General features: G+C 38.1%; 1 protein-coding gene across 8 annotated transcripts in view; it reads right to left on the bottom strand.

The window, feature by feature from the left end:
- The window catches only part of KDM4C (lysine demethylase 4C), a 297,838-nt gene that overhangs the window by 102,706 nt on the left and 170,060 nt on the right, over positions 1-25,072 (bottom strand). For 7 of the 8 annotated variants that reach the window (XM_032095412.1, XM_032095416.1, XM_032095415.1 and 4 more), the window contains exons 16-17: positions 23,300-23,355; positions 20,050-20,158 (exon numbers count right to left, since the gene is read on the bottom strand). In XM_032095412.1, the coding sequence (XP_031951303.1) occupies positions 20,050-20,158; positions 23,300-23,355 (165 nt within the window). Of the gene's footprint in view, positions 1-8,847; positions 8,946-20,049; positions 20,159-23,299; positions 23,356-25,072 lie in introns of those variants that run through there. The other variant, XM_032095420.1, reaches the window with a different exon arrangement.

Here is a 25,072-nt window from a genome sequence, read left to right on the forward strand (position 1 = left end):
AGGAATCTCCATTTATTAGAATAATGGTAATTTATACATAGATGGATATATATAAATCACTAATTGAATTATATTAGCAGATTATTTTTCGCTTTCTATTCAGTTTCAAGACACAAATAGCATAATTATACCAGCTTTCAAGAGAGTGAGAGAAATGTAAGGAAAAAAAAGAAAGTTTATTTTCTGGTAAGTTTTAGTCATTTATTATCATTTCTAAACCAAAAACCCAGTATTGAATTAAACAAAATGTAGTGCCTATGTGTCACCTAAGGTACAATTTTCCATCCTTGTTTTTTTTCCTTTTAAGTCACTGACTTGAGATATTTCATTTATAATATAAACCTAACTAACTTCTTAGAATACTATTAAATGCTCATTTTTAATTTCATTCTGCATGTACAGATGATTACCTCCTATAATTCTACTCCTGCTCTAAAGAAGCAATGCCCCCTATGTCCTTCAGTCCCAAATAAGCACGAATACAGGTCCTTAGAGCACAAAAATTTTCATAGATTCTTCAGAAAAGCTAGAGAAATTAGTAATTCCAAAAATTTTATATTTGCTTTTTGTAAGGAGGAGGTTCTCCAGAAAAGATTTCACAAAATGCAGATTTCCAAAAAGATTTCACTCTTTTGCCCCACTGTACCTAATAGACTACCAATGCAGCTTTTGAGATGAGATACAACTGTTAATGTGTTATGCATTGATTTAAAAGAAAAAAAAAATCAGACTCACTGTATTTTGAACACTTAGAGGTTTTGTCATTAAATATGGGTCAAAAATCACTAAACACATCAACAAGTGACACTCATTAAAACAAATCACACAAAATGGCACTTATAGATAACACGATGTGACAGTACTACTGCTTTCATAAATAAAGAATGAAAACTAAACTTTCACAGTAAAATATTTCACTAGGCTAGATAGCAAAGTTTGACATGGTTAATTCATCACTGAAGGAATCAGACAAAGCTCAGTCTGCTGTAGTAAGGAAGTTCATTATTTCATTAAAATTGCATTGTAGCTAGGACTCCAACATTCCTTTTATTAAAAATAATCATCAAGAAGTTGAACGGTAATTGTTAACCTCCTACACTAGAATTTGTTCTCCCATATAAATGAAGACTGAAAAGAAAAAAGCAGTCATGGTCAATAAAACTGCATTGGTCTCACTGTGTACAGAAAGCAGAAGGATAGATTCAAAGAGTAGTGTCCAATTTGTTCAGTAATCCAGAGCAGCAAAAGTGCTCTAAAAAGTACTAATCAACCTATTGCAATCACAACTAAAACTACAGGAAGGGTCAGTTTTAATGTTCTGGATCAATTCTCTTTTGATTGCCTTTGGACTATGCTTTATGACTTCATTGCCACACAGAAGAGCAGTAACAGGTAATAGTCCAAAGGCTGTACCAGGCTAGAAAGTTTCCTAGTGATGTCCTCAACCCAGACCCAAGAAAGGCAGCTAATTTTGCAAAGAGGAAGGCTGATCCAGCACAGAGGACTTTCTGTTACCCTCAGAAGAGAGCAACCTACAACCATAACCTGTCTTTTCTTCCTCATGAAGATGGTCTTGATATGAGGTAGGCCTTTCTGACCTTGGAAACACCACTGCTTTAAACGGACCATCATTACCTCATCAACTGACTGAGTTTCCACAGCCAGAGACTCATACCGAGGGACCATGGCATCTAAAAAGGCAAAGTGGGCAAGAAGGAGGTTTGCCTGTCACCCCAACCATATGCTTGCCTCCATTAACTCTTTTTAAGTTACTGCCTTCTGTCTGGTAGTGGGAAGATACAGGATCCCCTTGATCTTGTAGTTTGTTTCTGGTAGCTTTTCCTGTTTCTGTCTCAGACTCCCTAATGGTCCTTAACCTTTTTACATCCTCCCGAAGCTCTGACACCAGACTGAGCAGATACGTGCTTGGTCACACCTCACACCACAGCTGTCGCTTCTGCCAGCCGCTTACTGGGCACAGGCCCTGCAATGCTCCAGGGAAAATACTGAAAAACATAGTTCAGCAAGAAGGAGTGCATGCATTTACTATAGTTCACCAGGGACAAACTTAGGAACCAGAACACCAAAGTAGCTGGGTGTACCACTCCAAGAGAGACATACAACAAAAGATGGCATGACATGGAAGTGTAGGCATACTCTGTTGAAAACAATGCAGCTTATGAGATCTCCTAAGACAAAGGAATGACTCAAAATGATGACTCAAAGCTGAACTTTGCTTCATTAACTCTACACAAACTCTTTGCTGCAGCCTGTCTTGAGAAGGAGAAGGAAGCAAATGAGGCCTCCTACAGGCACCATGAAGCAGCCTCAACATCACAGGCCCTGGTTCTTTTGGGGGACTTTAACTACCCTGACATCTGCTGCAGAACCAGCACAGTGAAACACAAACAGCCCAGGAGGTTCCAGGAAAGCACTGATGACAATTTCCTGACCCAGGCAGTGGAGAATCCCACAGGGAATGGTGTGCCGCTCAACTCATACTAACAAACAGGGAAGGCCTTGCTGGAGGTGTGCAGTGTGGAATTCAGTACCTCATCCTCAGCAGGATGAGGGGAAAGCAGGGCAGTAAGTTTACAACCATGGACTTCAGGAGAGCTAACTTTAGCTTCTTCAGGAATCTTCTTGGAAGAAGTCCACAGGAGCAGGCCCTGCAAGGCAAAGGGGTCCAAGAGAGTTGGTTGATATTCAAGGATCACTTCCTCCAGGCTCAAGAATGATGCTTCCAAATGTGCAAGAAATCAGGCAAAGGGGAAAAGAAAACTGATGGATAAATAAAGAACTCCTGTCATTATCAAGGGTAACCAGAAGATACACAGGAGCTGGAAGCAGGGTCAGGTCACTTGGAACAAATTTAGAGAGGTTGTCAGAGTAAGTACAAATGAGACAAGAAAAACAAAGAACCATGTGGAATTAAATCTGGACAAAGACGTCAAGGATAACAAAAGTGGATTTTTCAAACACATCAATACAAAACAATGTATGAAGTGGGCCCATTGCTAAATGGTGGGCCTGTTGCTAAATGAACTGCCTGGAGCAATCCTGTGCAAGGTGTTCAAGGGTGACCCTGCCTGAGCAGGTTGGACCAGATTACCCACTGCATTCCCTTCCAACCTGACCCATTCTGTAATTCTGTGTTTCTCTAACTCCAAAAAACATATTATTTTTCACGCCCTCACATATGCTTATGCCTAAAGTCAATCAAACTCCACCTAAACATGAAATTACAACAACTGTAACTTTACCTTTTCCCCTCCCTCAGAAAAACCCATTGTAAGTGTAGCATAAGTGGAGATGGATGACAGGAGATTCCACCTTTGTAATCTGGGATGATCCAACAGCTATACCTATCTCCTCCCTCATAGGGATGCCTACTGGGTAAGACTCGAATAGCTCTACAGTCTGCTTCAGGAATTCAGAAAGCAAGCTTGTGTTTGTGATCATACTTTTAACACTATATAGCCATCTCAAAATTCAATGTATTTGTTGTTGACTCTATTATTCATATTCTAGGTATTCATGTGTGCTTGTGCAGACAGTGTATTTATCACCATCAATCCAATAAGAACTTGCATTTCTGCTGCTCAGTAAACTGCACTATTTTGCACCTGGCCATGAGAGTTACTGAATGTGACTGCACTTCTAAGTCCTGCCATGAAAGTTCACGGGGTGTGACCAGGTGTATCGTGTATCACACTATTTGTAAATCCATAATCATGGTAGTTCTCATTGAAACCAACCACTTACAGTGTCACTTGGCACATTTATGTTGCTTAGTGTTTAATTTGCCATCACTTAGTATCTAAGCCTAGCAGCTCCCAGTCCCTCTGGTATCAGAGGAACAGCTATAATGCAAGGGAGTTTATCTTCTGCCAAATTTAACACAACAGAAGAATCTGCCTTACTCTTAATGCAACACACGCACCCTGAGATCTAAATGGCTGCAAGTTCTTGGGAACTTACTCTGGGTAGCTACATCAGTTCTGGTTAGTGCAGAAGACATAGCTTTCTGCCAGGTGGATGACTGTTGGAGTTTTAAGAGTTCTCCTAGTTTTTTTTCTGTTAAAGGAATTTTCCCCCATACTGTTGCTAGGGAAACAAATGGCCAGGCCCTTAAAAAGAACAAAAGACCTGGCTGCTCTTTTTGTTTCACCTGGGGGTGTGGGCAGTTCCGTCTTGGAGTCCAGAGAGAGAGGAAGCTGTTTTTTCTACAGCTGCTTTTCTTTCTGCTGGAGAAACACTGAGATCCCAAGCCCGCCTTCCCTGCCCCACTGGAGGCCGGGCTGTGGCCGCCCTCCCCCACCACCGCTTTGAGCCTTCGCTGTGTTGTAGCCGTGCCCGCCCTCCCTGCCCAGACCTCCGGGGGGTTCCCTGTTTGGATACATCTCGTCTGCCACCCGGGATTTGTGCTCCTCCCTGCCGTTCCAGCCTGCTGTTCCCGAGGCTCCAGCCGGACACCGGGATCGGCTGCCCAGGGGTTTGTGAAGCCTTTGTTCCATCCCTTCCCGGGATCCCAGGCCGCCAGTGCCGCGTGCTCCCCGAGCTCGCTCCGGAGCGCCCCCTGCAGCCGCGGGGGAACCATCGCACCTGCCCTGCTCACCGGGAGCCGCCAGCGCCCCTGCCGGCTGCGAGCGGAACTGCACCCGAGGGGAAAGGGCCCGACAGCCGGGAAGGCTGGCGCTGGGTGTGTGATTGTTTGCTGTTACTGCCATAGTTGTTGTTGTTTGTTTGCTTGTTATACACATACAGATATATAATAGTAAAGAACTGTTCTTCCTATTTTCCACATCTTTGCCTGAAAGCCCTGTGATTTCAAAATTATATTAACTCAGAGGGAAGGGGGTTGCATCTGCCATTCCAAGGGAGGCTTCTGCCTTCCTTAGCAGACACCTGTCTTTCAAACCAAGACAATGATACAGCATAACAGCTCCTAGGAGGATGAGGACCACCAACTGAACTTACCGTCTGAACTGATATGGTGTCAACACCATTACTATGCATCCCTCTGCATTAACTGCTGCGCCATTCCCTGGTAACTTGCACTTCCCAGGCTGTTTTGTAGATGTATGGAGGTGGCCGCAATTCATGTGGCAATGCCCAGACCTTGTCTCTCCTGAGAGCTGCCAGATCCATGTGGGTCTCTCTATGCTCTGGCATTTCCCTGCCTCAGAAAACCCTGCTGGGTACCAAGATCTGCTGCTCCACTGCGGACCTGGTCAGCTTTGGAGCAGCTTGCCTTGGCAACTGGTTTATCAAACACTGTAAAAGACTTTTTAACAAAACCCACAAACTACCGCTTTGGTTATTTAGAGTTGTTCTCTCTTCAAGTTTACTGCTTAAGATGTGCCATTTAGCAGATATTTGAAAAGTTTGAAGCTTTCTTTGTAGATTAGAAGAAATTTCATTGCAAATTAAGTACAGAAGCCAGATAATTCACCAAAAGCTCTAAGTGCTGCATTCCCAACCTTCCCTAAGTTACAAGCTGTGATCTGCTGTGGAGAATTATATTTCACCCTCCTAATTATTTTAGTATAAAGATCTACCAAGGAATTGCAATACATATAGAAATATTCTGTGCTTTATAACCTTGCCACAAAATAAACAAATCCTACTGTCTACACATATACTAAAAGAGGAAAAGACTGTATAATGCTACTCCGATTTTAAAAATATTAACTTATTTTTATATTCACACAGGTGGTTAGTCTAGAAAATACTTTGATTTATATAGTTTATTCTTGAATCCCCTTATTCTTAAAATTTCACTGAATTAGGCTGTTTTGATCACCATTGTGAATTCCCTCTTCATAGTTAAATATGTGGATCTGTAAAACTGTTTGGTCTATTTAGCAACATCACCTCTTTTTGCTTTTGAGGGATCTCAGGATTATGCAATGAAGTATTCTGACTTTCCAATCAAATCTTAAGGAAAGCAGGAAAATTTTAAATCTAAGAGAAGTTTTATCTAAGAAATCTAAATAATACCAAGAAGTTCCTATGAAACAGAAATCAGTGACATAGAAACACAATAAAAAACAATTCTCGAATGTGACACCTACTGAAAACTGTCATTTCGATAATTTCTAAATGAAAGACATGAACCTTCTAATCACAAAAAATAAAAGAAACCAAAATTAAGCTAAATGTTTCCATTTTTTTAAAAGCCTGAAAAGAAGTGAGGTTGAGTTTTAATTTAAACTAAGTATTTCTGTTTCCTTTAAAAATAATCCCCTATTTCCATGAAGCACTACATTTTTGCATAACGTAAAACTCTATATACAGCTCTAAAGAAAATCCCAGGCTTTTAAGAAATGTTTCCATTTTCAGTAAAAACACTAATCAAAAAAAACATTAGGTGAGATGTTGGTAAGCTCTCAAACATGCCTAAAAGTACATTATGGGCATTCCTTACTCCTTAAAGTCATTCCTACAGAATACCTGCACAAGTTTAATTTCTTTTGACCCCAAGTACTTCCTTGACCAAGGGTCGGCACTGTCACCTAAGCTCAGCTCCATAAACCTGTGCATAGTGAAAATTTTCACAATGAACCTGTTAGCACAGAAGACAGTTTTTATAGGACCAGCTTATTCACGCAAGAATTAGGGTCACCTCCTATCCTAAACACTTTCCATTCTCAGGGAAAGCATATACTATCAAAATTTGTTGCCCAGATTGAGTTGATAAAAACAAGAGGGGAGAAGAGGGGAGAGGGGAGAGGAAGGGAGGGGAGGGAGAAGGGGGAAGTTCAGGGAAGGGAAGGGGAAGGGGAAGGGGAAGGGGAAGGCGAAGGCGAAGGGGAAGGGGAAGGGGAAGGGGAAGGGGAAGGGGAAGGGGAAGGGTTACTACAACAACATACTCAGAATTTTCACCCCTCAGAGGATAGATAAAGTAGTATGTGGATATCCTTCATTTCAGAACTGTTTGAGAGGCTCTTGATTGGTAGAGAACTACATCAAAGATCTACATGCAAACAAAAGGTAATACAAGAACTCAGCCTAGTTTTAATATAAAATCACCTTACTGATATGGAAGGGACTTTCCAATACCTTTGAGCCACCTGGAACATAATGGTTACCATATTTACACAAAATTCATCACCAGCCCATGAAAACTTCAAAGCAATGGCTATGTAATATACCATAGAGGGTTATCGTTATGCAACAGCAAAATGACAAAATGCAGAGCAAAAGAAGTGGGTGATTTCTTCAATGGTTTTTCAGTTGACAGTCATCAACATATAGGCAACTATATGATGCATAATAAAATCTTTAGGACCCAAAAAGTGTGGTTTATATACCTAGATTAAGTTAAGTGGGTGATCACATGCACTAGGTAAAGAAAAATGTTATTGACAGATTAAAAAACAAAGAAGGCTTTTATGGTGTCATCAGTACACAGTGCTCCCTAAGTCTGAATTTCAAACAGCTAGACAAATACAGCAAGCCAAGAAGATCCCCTATGACATCCCCATTTTACCACTTCTACTACTGTTCTCATAGTGACAGTGGAAAATCGAATGTACTGCACATAGATGTTATTCATTAACATGTATTTAGTTCTATTAACAAAACTAAGTAATACTTGAAAATGTTATGATGATAATTTAAGAATAAAAACATTTCTGGTACAGCTACTTTATTCTCCGATTTTGCTGTATTGAAGAAAGTGAAAAATTTAGAAACTAAATCATTCAAAAATTATGGCTCTGGCCACCCCAAATAAACTACATGGACTGTACTCATGCCTCTCAGTGTACTTCTGTTATGCATCTTTCTTTTGCTTAGATATAGTGTTCACTTGCACTTTGAAGTTTTCTCTTGTCTCTCAAACAATAATCACTAAGGTCAAAAATATTTAGCCTTTGGCTGCTTTGCTTACAAAGTGCTCTACAGTTCAAGTTTCTATATTGAGTGATAGATCAATCCCTGCCTTCTGATCTAAAACAAGAAGAAAATCAGTTTGCAACATCAACCCTCCTTTCATATGGATCAGACACATTGGAAGTCTACCAAGTCTCATCCATAATCCCATCCCACTGACTGCTCACTAACCATTTCATCACACTCAGGTTGACAAGGACTTTGAACTTAATTTTCCTCTTTTAAAGTAATCTGATAGCAAGGGATAAACATCCAGTATATCTTCCTTATGTCTATGTTGCCTACTTGCTCTTGTAATCTCTATGCTTTCATTTTGTCCCACTTATTTTGAAAATCATGATGAAAAAGGGCTGAATCACATATATCTGGCAATACTGGAACAAATGTTTGTAATTTACAAGAAGCTGTCTAGGACAGCAAAAAGCTCTGAATTATACAAATATTTGGTGAGCAAGTACTCCTCTGATGCCTGCTTGTATGCTAGTCACAACTACTCTGCTGTATAAACAAGGAAATCACCCAAACAGACTGAAAGACAGCACCCAAATAACTAAACTGTAGTTTCCTGTATTAAGAAAGATATAACTTCAAGAAAGACATTGAGGAGCTGGAGCAAGTCCAGAACAAAGCTGGTGAAGTATCCAGAGAGTAAGTCCAATGAGGAGAGGCTGAGGGAGCTGAGGTTGTTCAGCCTGGAGAAAAAGAGGCTCAGGGGGGATCTTATCACTTTCTACAACTCCCTGAAAGAAGGCTGTAGCCAAGTGAGGGTCAGCCTCTTCTCCCACATAATTAGCAACAGCACAAGATAATACAGCCTCAAGCTGCTCCAGGGGAGGTTCAGGTTGAACAACAGAATTAATTTTTTCATGGTAATGGTTGTTAAACATTGGAACGTACAGCCCGGTGAGGTTACAATACCTGGAGGTGTTTAAGGAAAGACTGGATGCAGCACTCAGTGCCATGGTCTGATTGACAAGATAGTGTTTGGTGAAGGGTTGGACTCAATGATCTCAGATGTCTTTTCCAACCTAAATGATTCTGTGACTCTGTAAGGGATGGCAGACACATTCAGCAAACCTTCATCTCCTAAGTTTTCCACTAACTTAACAAACCACACCCAGTAGAGAGCTGCAAATTCTCAATTTCTATTTAAAAGCTATCCAATTTCTACTTGCTATAATGAGATAATTTTTACCATGACTAGTTAAAGAACTAGATGGGATTATTGCAAACAGAAAATTCCTAAGGGAAAAAGACACATGACAGTTATCTCAAAGGCAGCTTTCATAATGACCACAGATTTTTTCAGATAGATGGGGTGTGTTGAAACTATGACAAACTGGAAAGTGCACAGGCATTATTAACAGTTCTGAATATGCTACATCTACACTGCAAACTGTGTTATAGCAGTGAAAATACCCAGCCAGCAGGTATCAGTTATAAAAATCAACCACCTCACACAAGGATAGAAATACTCTTCCATGATGGTCAAAAAACAAAAGGCTCACAACCGAAAGGACATCTGCAATATAAGTCAAGCCTTCTTAGTCAGAAATCTGGAATTTCTCCAAAATCATCTAAGTGCTGCCCTACTGCGAGACTGTAATTCCTCTATCATCAAGGAATTAATTTTTAATATTGTAGAAGAAAACCAACAAGCTATAGACCAGACGGTTAGCTGAATATCAGATAGTATCAGGTAACATGAATTTTTCTGCTGTGTGTTCCACTCCCTTTCTCCAGCCATCATTTCTATGGAGAACATGTTGCTTTAACACTGAAAGATAACATAGATGGCTACCTTCCTGTTAAGGGGATGACCAACATGAGACACCATATTAAAGACTAAAGCTCCTGTATATTATCTCTTCCTCAGGATAAGAGATTCTTTAAAACAAAGTTTGTGTCTGGAATGGCTTCTTTATTTACAGTCAAGTTGATGTGAACTTGCTCAAGAACATAATGTCCTACTATTGCTCTGATGTGCAAAAAAGCAGAGGAATATCTAATTTTTCAAATCCAGGATATTTTCTACATTCTCTGCTTGTGTTCCCAGGCCCTTGTATCTGCCCAGTTTCATCAAGTTAAATTTTCTGAACTAATGAACTTAACATATTAATTACTCATTTTATGAGCTCCATGACAATCTATGTATGATTTTATTACAGAACCTATGGACACAGCCCCTTCTCTGCTGAAAAAAGCAGAGAGTAACACTGACTCTACACCAAGAGAATTTTCTGTCATAATGTCACTCCGTAAATTCTCCAGGCTACTGGAGAAATTGGAAGATGATGGAGGCTGCAGTGCCATCCTTACAATGCTGACATTGCTTTAAGACTTATATTTGTCAGACTTGGACAGTGTAGTCTCTCAGCTTGCCAAGTGCCCTGCTGCGATAAGGTGCAAGGAATAAGTAAGCTGCTTAAGTTCAGAGCTGACAAGACAGATGCAACACTTGCTGGTAATGAAAACAACACACAGCCATTCCTGAAGACCACACGGTTAAACATGCTGGATGTGCCTAGCAAATGATCTCACACGTACAGAGAAAATATGCCACTGCTCCAGAAACAAAATGCTGTTCTCTGTCATTTGAAGCACTTAACACACTCATCTCTAGTGCAAGCTGTGGTGGCTGTCTAAGAAACCATACTTTCTTCTGGTAACAGTGGGATCCCAAACAAAACAGCAGCATGAAATAAATTGAATGTTAAAAAAGCTACAGTGTAAAAAAAGGCAGGACGAATCACTAGTCTCTAAAAGAATGTGCTATTTTTCCACTAATAAAACTTCATCTAAAGCTGATACCTTATCCTTTTTCTTGGAAACTGCATATATAGAAAGCTCCCAGAGAGCTACTTCAGCTTATGGAAAAAAAGCTAAAGAAAGGTAGCAGCTCAGCCATCATTTTTTCTCTTTAAAATGAACATTAACTTGAGTTACTTTAAATCCCCGGAATTTGCTGTGCAAATCAACTTACTACTTTCTTCAGCAGCTCCTTACAAATATTATTTCAAATAGCAGTCAGCTTCCTCAAGGAAAACCAGTATCTCTTCATGTAGACAGGCTCTCAAACATATAACCTGAACTGGACCTTTTTCCTTTCAGGGAACAGGTCTCACAGTAATGTTCCAAGGATCACCACACAAATGCCTTGTGGCAGAGAACTTAAAGTGAGGAAAACAACAGGAAAAAATTAGTTTGAAGTACTAAAAATCCAAATTTAACCACTGAAAGCTAAAAATTCACACTGAACTGGGTTTTGTACTATTTCCAATTAGGTACAAGCAATTAATTAATCAATTACTCATCATTCTGTCCTCAAAACACATCAAATCTATGAAATGGCATGTAACATAAGTAACAATCAGAAGGAGCTAGAAGTGACTGTGCAGATGGAAAGCTATGATCTAACCACAAACACTGAAACTTGGTGGGACAAATCATGTGACTGGAACACTCCAATTGATAGCTACAGACTGTTCAGAAGGGACAGGCAAGGAAGGAGGGGCAGGCAATTTGCCCTCTATGGACTGATTGCACAAACCTGTCTTCGAAAAACAACAATGAACAGGTCAAGAGCTTGTGATCGAAAATCAGAGGCCAAACCAACAAAGGAAACCTCACGGTTTGTGTTTATTACCAGCCACCCAACGGAGGGGAGGCTGCTGACAAAACCTTCTTACCTCACCTGCAGGAAGCATCACTCTGGCAGGTTCTGATCCAGCTGCAAGGACTTGTCAGGACAGTCACCCTGACATCTGCTGGAAAAGCAGCTCGGCAAGATGTAAGCAGTCCAGGAGACTCTTGGAGAGCATCAAGGATAATTTCTTAACCCAGGTGACAGAGAAGTGTTACTGCATCTGTTGCTTACTGACACAGATTAACTAAAAGGTGAGGTCAGGACCAGTGGCAGCCTGGGCTGAAGCGATCATGCCCCAGTGGAATTCATGATCTCAAGCATTATGGGCCAAAGAAAGGTTAAAGTCAGTACCCTGAATTTTAGAAGCCTAAGCTTTAGTTGTTTAAGGAATTACTACATGGGACCCTCTGGAAAACTGCACTCAGGGAAAAAGGAGCAGAATAGAACTGTCAGATCTTTAAGGACATTTTTCTTAGAGCCCAAGAGCTCTCAAGTTCCACCAGTGAGCATTCAGGCAACGAAGGCAGGAGACCAGCATGGCTCAGCAAATACCCTGGCCAAAGTGAAACACAAGAAGGAAAAGCACAGGACATGTTATCAGGGACAGGTATCCTGGGAAGAAAAGAGAAGTGCTATCTGGTGTAGAGACAGGATTGGGAAAGCTAAGGTATAACTGGAGCTGAATTTGGCAAGGGATACAAAGAATAATAACAATGGCTTCTACAGGCATGTTGGTCAGATACAGAAGATTAAAGAAAGTGTGAAGTACTCGATAATTTTGTTTGCCTTGGTGTTTATCAGTAATCACTCTTCCCATATCTCTGAAGTCCCTGAACCTCAAGACAGGAACTGGGGAATTGCAGTCATTCCAAGTGTAAGAGCAGATCAGGTTCAAGACCATCTGGGGAACCTGAACATACACAAGTCTATGTGACCCAGTGAGATGCATCCCAGTGTCCTGATGAAATTGGCTGCTGTAGTTGCTAAGACATTCTTCATCACATCTGAAAAGTCATGGCAGTCAGATAAAGTGCCCACTGACTGCAGGAAAGGGAATATTGCACCATTTTTAAAATGTGTATTTATAGCAGAAATTTTTTTTCCATAATCTTGCATCACCTTTGTGTCCAGGTAAGGTATTTTTAACTGGAGCATCGCTGCAATTATTACCAGCTGGATTTATGACACCATAAAGTTGTATTATAAAATCTTCCAGAAATTTACCTTTTTATTTTATGTAAGGCTAAAGCAGTTTTGAATAAATTTTGCTGTGCTACTGACTATATAAACATTATACACATTTAAAAAAACCCCAACAGTTTCCGAGACACATCAGTGTCACCTCATTACAGTTTTATTCCTTGGCAGTCCCTGCTGTTTCATGCCCTCCAGAATCCCTGAACAGTTTGAGTTGGAAGGGATCTTTAAAGACCAAGTTTCAGCCCCACTGCCACTAGACCAGGTTGCTCAAAACCCCATACAACCTGACCTTGAACACTTCCAATGATGAGGCATCCACAAGTTCTGTGGGCAGCCTGCTCCAGCATTATACCAATTCCATTGTAAGAAAAAAGGTCTTCCCTGTATCCCATCTAACTCTACCTTCCTTCAGCATAAAACACTTGCTGGTTGTTCCATCACTGCAGGTCCTAGTAAAAAAAAAATCTTTCCCTGTCTTTCTTAGAAGTTCCTTTTAAGTACTAAAAGGCCTCAGTAAGTTTTCATCAGAGCTTTCTCTTCTCCAGGCTGAAAAGCTTCAGCCTTCTCAGCCTGTCTTCATAGCAGAGGTGCTCCAGCCCTTTGATCATTTTTGTCTTGGACCCAGTTTAACAGGTTATTTTTTCTTGTGCTGGGAACCCCAGAGCTGGATGGTAACTCCAGCTGGGAGTACTCTCACAAAAGTGGAATAGAGGGGCAAAATCCCCTCTCTTGACCTGCTGGCCATGCTGCTTTTCATGCAGCCTAGGATGCACTTGGCTTGCTGGCTTTTTGGGTTGTAAGTGCACATTGATGGCCTGTGTACAGTTTTTCATTCCCTGTACTCCCAAGTCATTCTCCGCAGGGCTGCTCTCAACCTATTCATACATCAGCCTGTAATTGATATTTGAGATTGTCCCTAGCCCGACAGAGATGTGATACAAAATAATGGAAGAACTTTTCAGTTTTAAATTTACATTTAAAAATATGATATGTATTCAATCACTATACAAACAAAAAACATGCACATAACTTGTGCATGTAATGATCAGAGATAAATTTACCTAGATTATGGTGTCTGCAAATTCTTTTCTTACAGATACAAATCTGGTGCCAGTTTTCTTTCTCCCAGATTTCTAAATTCTGCATATACTGGACACATTTAATCCTTGACAGTTACTACACTTACATCTGCAGACATGTTTATGTCTCTTTCTGCTCATGTCTTCAGACACTATTTATAGTTATGCATTTCTAACATTTGCCATATCTTTCATAAGACCTGATAGTACTGTACCACTGCAAGATACAAATTTGACAGTTTGCTATAGGATCTGCACATTGTAGCAAATTATTCTGACAGTAAGTACTATACAGCCAGCAAACTATATTCTTTTAATATACTTACTAAAAATCTTATGAACACTGTGACTAAATCATATACAGTAAATTCTATTTTGTACATTATGGCAATGAGTCACTATGTTTTTAATAAATTTTATATTGCAGTTAGCAACTATTGCATTACTTTAACATTTTTAAAATCAAGCATACTACTAAAAGCTATTTCATTAACAGTTTAAAAACAATTTGCAAATATCTTAAAATCTGGCTCAAGATTTCTGTCTATTTTGGTCCCACTGCCTGTGAATGTGCGCAATGATCTAGTTAATGTGTGATTGCATGTATGGCATAATGATTCTACTCAATGGTCCTTCCAGCAATATTTTTGGAAACACTGAAAGTAATCAATACTTCTTTTTATTACCAGAAACAGATAGCAACAGTGGTATACATCACTGCAAGTGCTTCTTTACTTTTTCACAAACACAGCTGCAATAGTTCTACTACCTCACTGTAGTTTAACAAATTAATTACATTACAAATTAGAACAGAGAAGATGAGCAGTGTCCTCAAATGTCTTTAATCCTTTTTAATCATTAAAACAGAATGACAGGCAGGAGAATATGTGCCCATTCTTTTAAAAGCTCATACAAATTTTTGCTTTTATTCCATTCTTCAGTGCCATACCACTGAGAAACCTCTGTATTTTTAGAATTGATGTACCTTTCAATACTATAATCTTTGGCTTTCAAGCCACTATTATTTGCCTTCAGGTGCAAATTTTAAAGTGTACAGCCTTCTAAAAAGCCTTTATGGCTTCAGCCAGATACTGAAAGGCTTGTAGATCAGTCATCATCACACTGTAGATTTCTTTTCAAAATAATGTTCTTCACTCAGAGTACACTTGTGGTTATACTTGGTTCACTTGTCAAATACAAATCTGAGGTCATCAAAAGCTTGAGGGCAACTTCAGCTATTCCAAAACTCATTTTCTACCTCTATTTTGTTGGAGAAATAGTATTTCAAATATAAAAATAATAGGAAACTCTAAAGATAGAGAAACAAAGGCATTGTATGTGCATGTTTCAGTACAGCATTGCAGTCACTGCCTATAACAACAAAGTCAATCCAATACCCAAGCATTTGAAAACATAAAAAATACCAAAAGGAGATAATGTATTTCACTATCAAGTTGATATATACTCTATTATAAACACGATTTTAGAGTTGGCATCTCAAAATACATAGGTCTAGGAACAGATGCTAATGATTCTATTTAAATATTTCTGTTGTAACAGATGAAACATTTAAACACTCTTATTTACAAGGTTTACATTCATTAAAAGTCATGTACCTGGCAAGGGTGAATGACACTAGGCTCAATATTCCTGTTGGCTTGAATTCCTTGGCCATATACTAGCAAAGGCTTTTATTTAATTCTAGTTTTAAGTCCTATGTTTTATTAAAACAGAAAAACAGACAAGAGAGAACTTTCTTTCAAAGGCTGATTTGATATTTGAGAGGTCAGTCTGAATTTTTCATCTCCAGAGACTTTTTCATGCAGCTATAATTCATATTTATAATTAGAGCTGAGTAATTAACACTTTTGAAAACAGAGACTATCTAGGTACTTGGGGAAAAGCTTTTCCCTTCCCAAAGCAAAATTGAGTTTTATCATTGACTTTGACACACAAAGAAATCCAGTTTGTTTTCTCTGACCCAAAGCCCCGTACACATAAATAGTCAAGGAAAATGGAATTTTAAAAGCATAAGCACACACCAAGCTTCTCTTGGACACTTAAAGACAAATGGAACAAGGCAAAAATAAAATAAATAAAGCTAAACTCAGCTAGAAATCTAAGCTTTGTCTGCTTTGGGTAAACTGTTAGATACTGTTTAACAGCATTGGGATGGAAGCTGACACCACACTCATTCACAGCATGAATTCTTCTACAAATGACATACTTTTTCCAACTGGTCATCAGCTAAAACTCTGCATTTACATTTAGACAAATTTCGTGGGGTGCCCCTGCATCCCATCACTTCTCAGCAACATTGCCTCTCTTTTATCTGCTCCTAACATTTTCACTGTGATTAAAAGCACTTAAGTGAGCATTTGTGTAGTTCCTATTTTCACAGTAGCTCATGTCTGCTGTTAAATGTGGAGACTACTGGAACAGAAAGCAGCTGAACTATGTGTCCACAAAACAGCTAGCATACTGTAGTTTATGCAAAATATTGGTTTATAATGTGTGATATGGTAAGGTACATCCCTTCAGCCATTTCATTTTAGAACCTGTACTTAAATGTCCATATTCAATTTCTTTCTTTCCTAGCTCGGTAATTACAAATTATCATTTCATGTGGCTATTTGAACTCAAGGTGTCTGATGGATGTGACCATCATAAAAAGAAGAAAGAAGCCTGACCCTCTGACAAAAGGAGACCAGGACAATCTCATTTCTGCATTCACATATATTTGAGGAAAAAAAAAAAAGAAGAGAAAAGGTATATTCACAGATATAACATAGAGAAACTACAGGCTACAGCATCTCTGTGGCATGGTCTCCACACTGAGGTTGCCTAGGAGGCCTTTTGTATTCACATGAGAAGTCAGCTAAAGTCCAACAATATCATGGGTTTACACCCCTAAAATAGAAGTGATTTCACCATAGTGTACCACATTCTTTGTTTCCCCTATGGAAACCACAGCAGCCAAATCTTCTATTTATTTTATCCACTTGCATTAAGGAAGAATTTTCCAAAGTTTTAATTTTTAATGAAAATTTCAATGTCATGTAAGTTCTAACAATGATGGTACATGACACATAACCTACTGAAAATGCTAGAGAAATATGAAAACATGTTGGCAAGATATAACAACCCCATGATTTGCAAACATGAAACAGTTGAATAAAATAATTTTAAGCTATGAACTACTATTAGTATGATACAAATACTGAGTTTTACTCCGGAAGGAATGAGTATATATTGAATATTTAATAACAGAAAGACAGGAAACACACTGATTTCAACCCAAAATTTCTAGTGAATTGAAACTATGTAACAGCAAGCACTACACCAACTAGCAAAGCAATAAAAAAACAGCCTACTAACATGTTCATGTTTGCACAGATGTTTCTTAATTTGTAAAAAAATAAAACATTGGCTTTTTATTTCCTTTCGTGTTTCTTCGTAGATGCTACATTGAAGAAAATGTCAGCTCCTCCTCTACAGGTCTCTGAAAACAGTAGATATTCTGCTTATTTGGGTTTCTTACTATTTCAGGGGGAGGAAGAGGGAGGACAGGGATAGAAAATGTTTAAAAAAACTAGAAACATTTGTTCCTACAGTGTAGTATCTAATTTTGGTATGGCTGCATGACAGAACATAATCTATTCCTTTATAGTTTTTTCCATTGTATTTTCCTCATTTAAAAAAAATCAACAAAACACATCCTAAATTTTGTAAAGGAAAGGTGGCTTAGTAGGGCAGGACTGTGGTGCCTTCTTCCCTCACAGAAAGGCTGTCTTCTACCTGCAGCACTACATTTATGAGTGTTATAAAGTACCCTGCCTCTCATTTTTATTGTATTCAACTGAGTTCCTTCTTCACAACACAGATTCCACACAAATATACAAACTCTTCTTCTTTAAAAAACAGTGTTAAGGAAGGCAAATATTCTATTTCTAAACATTCACATATTTGCAGGACACCATAGGCTTACATACAGTATTATACAATCTGTAGTGGTTCAATGTCATGTTAAATTGAAGAAGGGATCAAGAACTGAAAAAGCACTAAGGACTAAAAGCAATACCACTGAAGGAAAAAACAGAACAAAATCTAAAATCTAAAAATCCCTCAACTATTCATAACTGATTAATATAATTGCTTCATTGTCAGCAGAAATAACCTAGGATTGTAAATCATGTAATATCAGAAACGCTGGCTCCACACCTTCATAATTGATAATTTAAAATTAATTCAAGCCTTCTCCAAAAGGCTCCTGTTAGAGTGTTTTAAGTCATGGACAGTCCAGAGAATACATTTCAACATCTGATGAATTAATTAATTAATTATTTAACTAACTAATCTAAATCCAGTTGGTGGCTGGTCATCAGTGGTGGTCCTCAAGAATCAGGGCCACTTTTCTTTAATATCTTTATCAATGATCTGGCCAAGGGGACCAAGTGCATCCTCAGTCAGTTTGCAGATTACACCAAGATGGGTGGGAGTGTTGATCTCCTGGAGGGCAGGAAGGCTCTGCAGAGGGATCTGGACAGGCTGGATCAATGGGCCAACGCCAGTGGGGTTCAACAAGGCTGAGTACTGAGTCCTGTCCATGCCCTGCCCAGGTGGCCAAGAAGGTCAATGGCATCCTGGCCTGTATCAGCAAGAGTGTGACCAGAAGGATCAGGCCAAGGATTGTTCCCCTGTCCTCAGCACTGGTGAGGCCACATCTTGAAACCTGTGCTCCAAGAAGGACACTGAGGTGCTGAAGCATGTCCAGAGAAGGGCAGTGAAGCTGGTGAGGGGTCTGGAGCACAAATCCTGCGAGGAGTGGTTGAGGGAGCTGGGGCTGTTTAGGCTGCAGAAAAGAAGGCTCAGAGGGAACCTTATCACTCTCTACAACTGCCTGAAATGAAGGCATGGTAGCCTCTTCTGCCAAGCAAAAAGCAGTAGGACAAGACATAATGGTCTCAAACTGTCCCAGAGGAGGTTGGGTTTGATAGCAGGAGAAACTTCTTCACTGAAAGGGTGGTTAAGCATTGGAACAGCCTCCCCAGGGAAGTTGGATGGTGTCACCATCCCTTGGAAGTGTTCAGAAAATGAGAAAATATGGCACATTGAGATAAGGTATGCCCAGTGGGCTTGGTGTTATTCAGTCAAAGGTTGGACTTGATGATCTTAGAGGTAATTTCCAACAATGTTTCCATGATTTCTGTGTTTTCAATCCTTGAATTAACAATTTCCAAGTCACCTTACATTTTTATGTTACATATACACTCTTTAGATATGTCTTTCAAAATTATTTTAAAAAGGACACACGAAAACCAATTGTTTCTAAAATTCTGAACAATAATTCAAAACAGATTACCACTTGAAGGACAGGCTATCAATTTTAAACCACTCCAAGCTGCGTTTCCACATTTAGACATACAGCTACAAAAGGCAAAAATAATGAATGGAATAAAATGAAATTAAATATAAATAGAATGAAAATATTAATAGTGTGAAATGAGTGAGTACAAGTTCAGGTAGACCAAGAACCACATTGCAAACAGTGTGGAGTGATCCAAAAAACTTAACTTTCTCTGAAACTTTGAATGGGCCACTCATGACTTTCTTTGTATTTGACAACATCACAGTCATGCACACACTGACAGATTAAGTAATTATCATATGACATGGCAAAAAAACGCATTTTGCACTTGTGCATATCCTCTTCTTGAGTACATCAGTGTTCTTGAATGACCCTGTTTAATGTGTGATTTGTTTTATGCATATTTTTCAGTACCCTAATAGCAGAAGTACCACGTAACAAACATATCATACATCCTTTTACCTTCATAAATAGTTGAGCTAAAAATCAATAATAAAAAGACCTCACAAACATGTACTGAGTAGTATTCCCAATCTATTTGGGTTTCATCACCAATACTGCTCCAAAAATGAAACTTTCACAGTTGACACTGGTCAAGTTTGTTATTCTTCTTTTGGGGAAGAACATGTTTGAATTACATTTAATAGAATACCAAACACTGTTACTACTATAACTGCCATTATGTTTCAAAACGTCCATCTTTGTAAAACCCTGGTAATTTAATTCTTACCTTAAACATAACTTAACTGCTCTTTACCTGGCAATAACCATCACAATACAGATTTTTAATACATTTCAAATATTGGAACACCTTAATAGCAATGCATATATGGAGCATATATTAATATACTACTCACCAATTTTAATCTTTGCAAAGGTATTCTGCTAGTGTCTATCGGAGTACGCTCTGTGACATTACCAAATCTGACTTCTGGGATGGCAATTGCACACATTATATGTGCCCACCTGTGAAAAGTGGCAAGTCAAAAATACCACCAAAAAAACCCATAGAAACACAAGTGCTTAAGTTGTTGCTTGCTGTGTGTTTGGCTTTTGCTTTTGATTTGGATTGGTTTTCTTCAAGGTACCCATCTGTACTTACTTGCTTATTAGGCTTTCTTAAGCTTCTTTAAAGCATTTTAACAAACCTTGTAACACTACCACTTTCTGTAAATAAAATTTCAGACTGAGGTTTTATTGCAACAATTTTAAGTATGTTTTACTTTTTAAGTAAGAAGTTTTTGTAGGTGTGCTATTCAGGTACATATGTAAACATCACACTATTTGGTTCTTGTGTAATTTATCATCTACAGCATCTATTACTCGTTATTAACATTACTCAGACCTGAGAAACTAGTCTTAATGCAACATACATAATTATGATCAATCATGTATCTATCAAAATGCAAAATGAAATGCAAATGCTACCAAGACCTTCTGTCTACAGATAAAATGGCATACAAGCAGCAAAGTGATCAAGCTACCAGTGCAATGCCCAACATGAACTGGATCTCCTTTAGCAGAAAAAGCACCTGCAAGTGCCTAGGACCAGTGTTACATTTAAGACTTCAGTGCAACTTCAAGACGTTTGTCAGATGATACTACATGCTTCCTATATCCACCAGAAAGCACTCCAAATCCTGTTTTGATAAATGAATCTCAAAAAAAGAAAAGCTAAAAGAAACTTTTAAAAGTCTGAAATTAATGCTAAAATTGTGTACTTCCTGAAGTAAAAGAGAAGCTAATGACACTTTTATTAACAAAGAGCAGCCTTCTGAGGCTACTTCTAAAATCTTTCTGGGGTAGGCAAGTAGTAAATCTTAAAAGGAAAACATTTCCATTCTTTGACTCATGTTTGCCTTGTTCCCTGTCATTTCCCTGTACATCTGTTTTCATTACCCCATTTGCTCTACTTCTGTAAGCTCTGAATGCTTGCCTCCATCCACTTTCTGTACATTTCAAAAAGACACACATTACGTGTGTCTTAGCAGATTAACAGGAATGTGGGCTGAAGCTGAAGGAGATGGAGGGTGATGCAGCAAACAGAAACAATTTCTCTTTCCTGCACTAGAGCAGCAATATTTCAGTAAGTCATCTTTAACAAAAACATCTGCAGAAGTATAATACGACACACAGGGACCAAACAAATTGCTGTCATGTGACTTTAAAGTTGTATTGGTCGAAGTGTGAAGTAAGAGCTGTACATAAAGATGACATATCAATTAGTAAGTTATACAGTGCAGCCCAAATAAAAACTGATAATGCTTGCAGATCCATCCTTTTATTATGGTGACAGTTTGTTCATGTTTTAACTTACAGAAAAGAGTCCTGTTTTGAGACTTGAAAAAAACTTTTTCTAACAGCCTTTTTCTTTTCATTGTGACGTGCTCACATGCTAAACCACATTGTCTTACCATCTAAGCTTTATGAGAGAGAAATGCTATAAATAAAATGCCTCTTCAGTCAATCTTCAACTAAACATTTATACCCTGACATCTCTCAACCTAACAGACTCAAAACACTTGCTGTGCTCTGCTGAAAAGAAGGAATCTCAGCTTTCCTATATGGCAAACTGCTTACTGCATGAACACATACCAGTTTGATCCATTAGCTTTTAAACGCATTTCATGCTCTTCCTGTATCTCTAATCAGTGTGCACATAGTAAAGAAGGAGCAAAGGGAATGCACATGTTAGATTTTACAGATGTTGGAGAAAAAAGATACACGTGTAACATACTTTTCTGAAAACTCAAAATTTCCAAATGGTAGCTAATGCTGAAACATAGATTAAAATGCCACAATGTGTAACTATAAGGTTCATGTTATGAAAACATGAAAAACAGAGCCAAACTGCTTTTACAGAAATCCCATTTCATAAATCTGTAACCCACAGAGTAATAGAATGTAAACCCAAAAACTTTACATACAATTATACAAGCAAAGTGACTTTATGCAAACCTCTGTAGATTTTTCTACTAATATATCTTATGAGACGTTTGAAAAAAATTTAAATTGATGTACAAAAAGAGATATACATAGTTTTAAAGATGCAACATGTAAGCTACCGACAGCAAATATCAAAAGGGCATGATAAATTCTACTGAGATAATATTTTTGTCATTCTCTTTTTATTTAGCAAGTAAAGCAACTAGCAAATCTAAGGGTATTTAAAACAGAACTAAAAATCAGATGAGAATTTTCATGTACTGGCAAAAATCTCCATTAAAATGTCTACCACAATAATGTTTTCTGAAGGTAAGATATGGCCTGAGTTAAACAAAAAACTTTCTCCTTACTGGATGATTTACAAGGGTCATGAAATCAGCTGCAAATCACTGATAAATAAATTCTTTCCTGGTTAGTCAAAAAGAATGTTGCATCTAGATCATGTCTTACCACTGCATTCCAAAGCATGAAAGAAAGAGATCTACATGATATTGCTAAGCTACTAAGATAAGCTAATTAATTATGAAATAATTCAAAATGCATAAAGACTATTCTACTATTGGGCTTGAAAAAATATCAAGCTCCAACATTTTCCACTTTAGCTCTTAGGGTTACTTGCTATAGTGTTCTGTCACCCAGATACAGAGAAAAATCCTGATGCTGTTAATAGCATGATGTCAGCAACAACAGTATTTTTGACAGTATGTGATAGAAGTGCATTTGAAAAAAGCCCCTAAACTTCAGAATTGAAAATAATTTCAATATGATTAAAATTAATTTGTTGAAAATACTGGGTTTAGAAGTTCAAAGGTATTGTATTGTAATTTTCAGGAGCAAAGAAGAACACACTTTGCTGTTTGATAAGACCTGACCATGCAAACAATGATAAATGAGCTCTCATTTACTTTCTTTGCACAAAGGCCAGCAGATTAAAATTTGAAACAAGCGTGTGCAAATACTAAAACAAATGTATGTTTTAGCATCTAACTATTTAATAAAATGCCAGTGCTACATTTCAATAGAAGTAATTTTAATTCTGCAACGATTCAGCTTAAAGGGACACTGTCAAGTAATTAGGTTCACAAATGCTTTGCACATAGGAATGGACTCAGAATAAAGTCTAAAATAAGCACATACAGTCCTGAAGAATATATTACTTACTTCTTGTCAGTAGTTTGCTTTAATGCACCACCTCTCAAATTGCAGAGACAACATTCCTAAAAATAAAAATAAAGTAGAAAAAAGTGAGCTTTAATGATGGCTTACAAATCAGTTTTATTCATCTGATCTTGAGGATAAGCAAACTGCTAATGCAATTAATTACTGGGTTACAAGCTGCCACTTGAAAGCATAGCATTTCCTTGCAGGGGAAGAAAAGGATACAGTAACAAAAAGAGAAACAACTCATACCACCTAAAGAAAAAGGATATTTGAGTATTACTTACAAAGTGACAGAATCACTTTGAAATGTAATAAAAAAATCCCAAACAAAATCAACACCAAAAAAACCAACCAAAAAAAATTCCCAACACTTTTAATCAGTACTGCCATAGAAAGGCTGGAAACTGCCATACATTTTACAAAGATAAAACAAAATACTATGGCATATAATTAGTTTAATAGAAGTTACTGAGAAACTGACCCATAAGCTATTGATCCAGCTCAAATTATTGTTTTTCTTTTTCCTGCAGTATACCTTCACTGCTTTGATCTTCAGTACTACTCCTCTCTTTCAGGGCACTCAGCAAGGTGTTCAGTGGTTCCCAGATAATATGCCAAAAAACACGACTTCTCCTACCTCTACTTAAAACTGAGCTTTTGAACAGATACAGTCTTTTATTCTTTCCAACCCTTCACTCCTTCAGTGTCCTCCATTTCTGAATCTATTCTTTCCCTTTTTTCTTTTTTTTCCTCTTGTCCCTTGAGAGGAGCTGATGAGAAATTGTTTCCAACATTAGCTATTTTTCCTCCTGCCTGTTTTTTCCTCTAAAAGAACCAAATGCACAAAATAGAGACAAGATATTCTGTGACTGTACACCTATACAAGACCACGTCTTTTGAACCCCTATATTTAAGTTGCCCTTGCAGGACAAACAAACAAACCAAACAAAAACAGAAATAAAGAGAAACCCCAAGAACTTTATGTTATACTCCAGTCCGATCTTATCTTAAAAACTTCAATGATGAAGACTACAAACATCTGCAGAAATTCAACTGAATGCAGTATTACACTTCCTATGAAAAACACCTTTCCTAACCATCAAAAAAATGCTTTCTTGTGACACTTGGATTTTCTTTGCTATTTAAGCACAAAAATTTTGCCTTACCAACCAAAACCATGGGGAACAGAACATCCTCTTATGGAGCACCCTTTTAAATACTTAATACTATTGTAGAATTTTAAAGAAGAGAATTGAGGTTCGTTATTCTATCCACAACAACCTTAGGATGCGACCTAATACTTTCCAGATCACATTTCCCTTTCTAAAAGTAAACACTGACTATTAAATCAGGGAACCTGATTTAAAGGCTCAGAACTATACAGCTTCCAGTAAAGTACCAGTACATTCACAGAAAATTTTATCCTAATTGGCATCCAGTTCTGAAAGGCAAGCACTTACATGTAAAAAACACATCACGAAACTGTACACAGATCCTTAACATTACCTGGGATTTTGAAAACTACATTAGCACAACCACAGAGTCACCTTACAGTACCGCATCATCCTCAATCTGATTCACCTTAGAATCTTGCTTACAAACCAGCAGAGGGAAAACATGTTTCTTCAGCTCTTTCTTTGGCTGATTTTATCACCCTCAATGTTACCTATTGTTACCAGTGTTATCTATCTTTATAAACACAGCTTGGTCACTGTCATAGTGAGATACTAAGAGACTGGGTCCAATATGTTGATTTTATATGTGACAACTGGG

Source organism: Corvus moneduloides, chromosome Z (genome assembly GCF_009650955.1).
Source record: "Corvus moneduloides isolate bCorMon1 chromosome Z, bCorMon1.pri, whole genome shotgun sequence".
NCBI classification, from domain to species: Eukaryota; Metazoa; Chordata; class Aves; order Passeriformes; family Corvidae; genus Corvus; species Corvus moneduloides.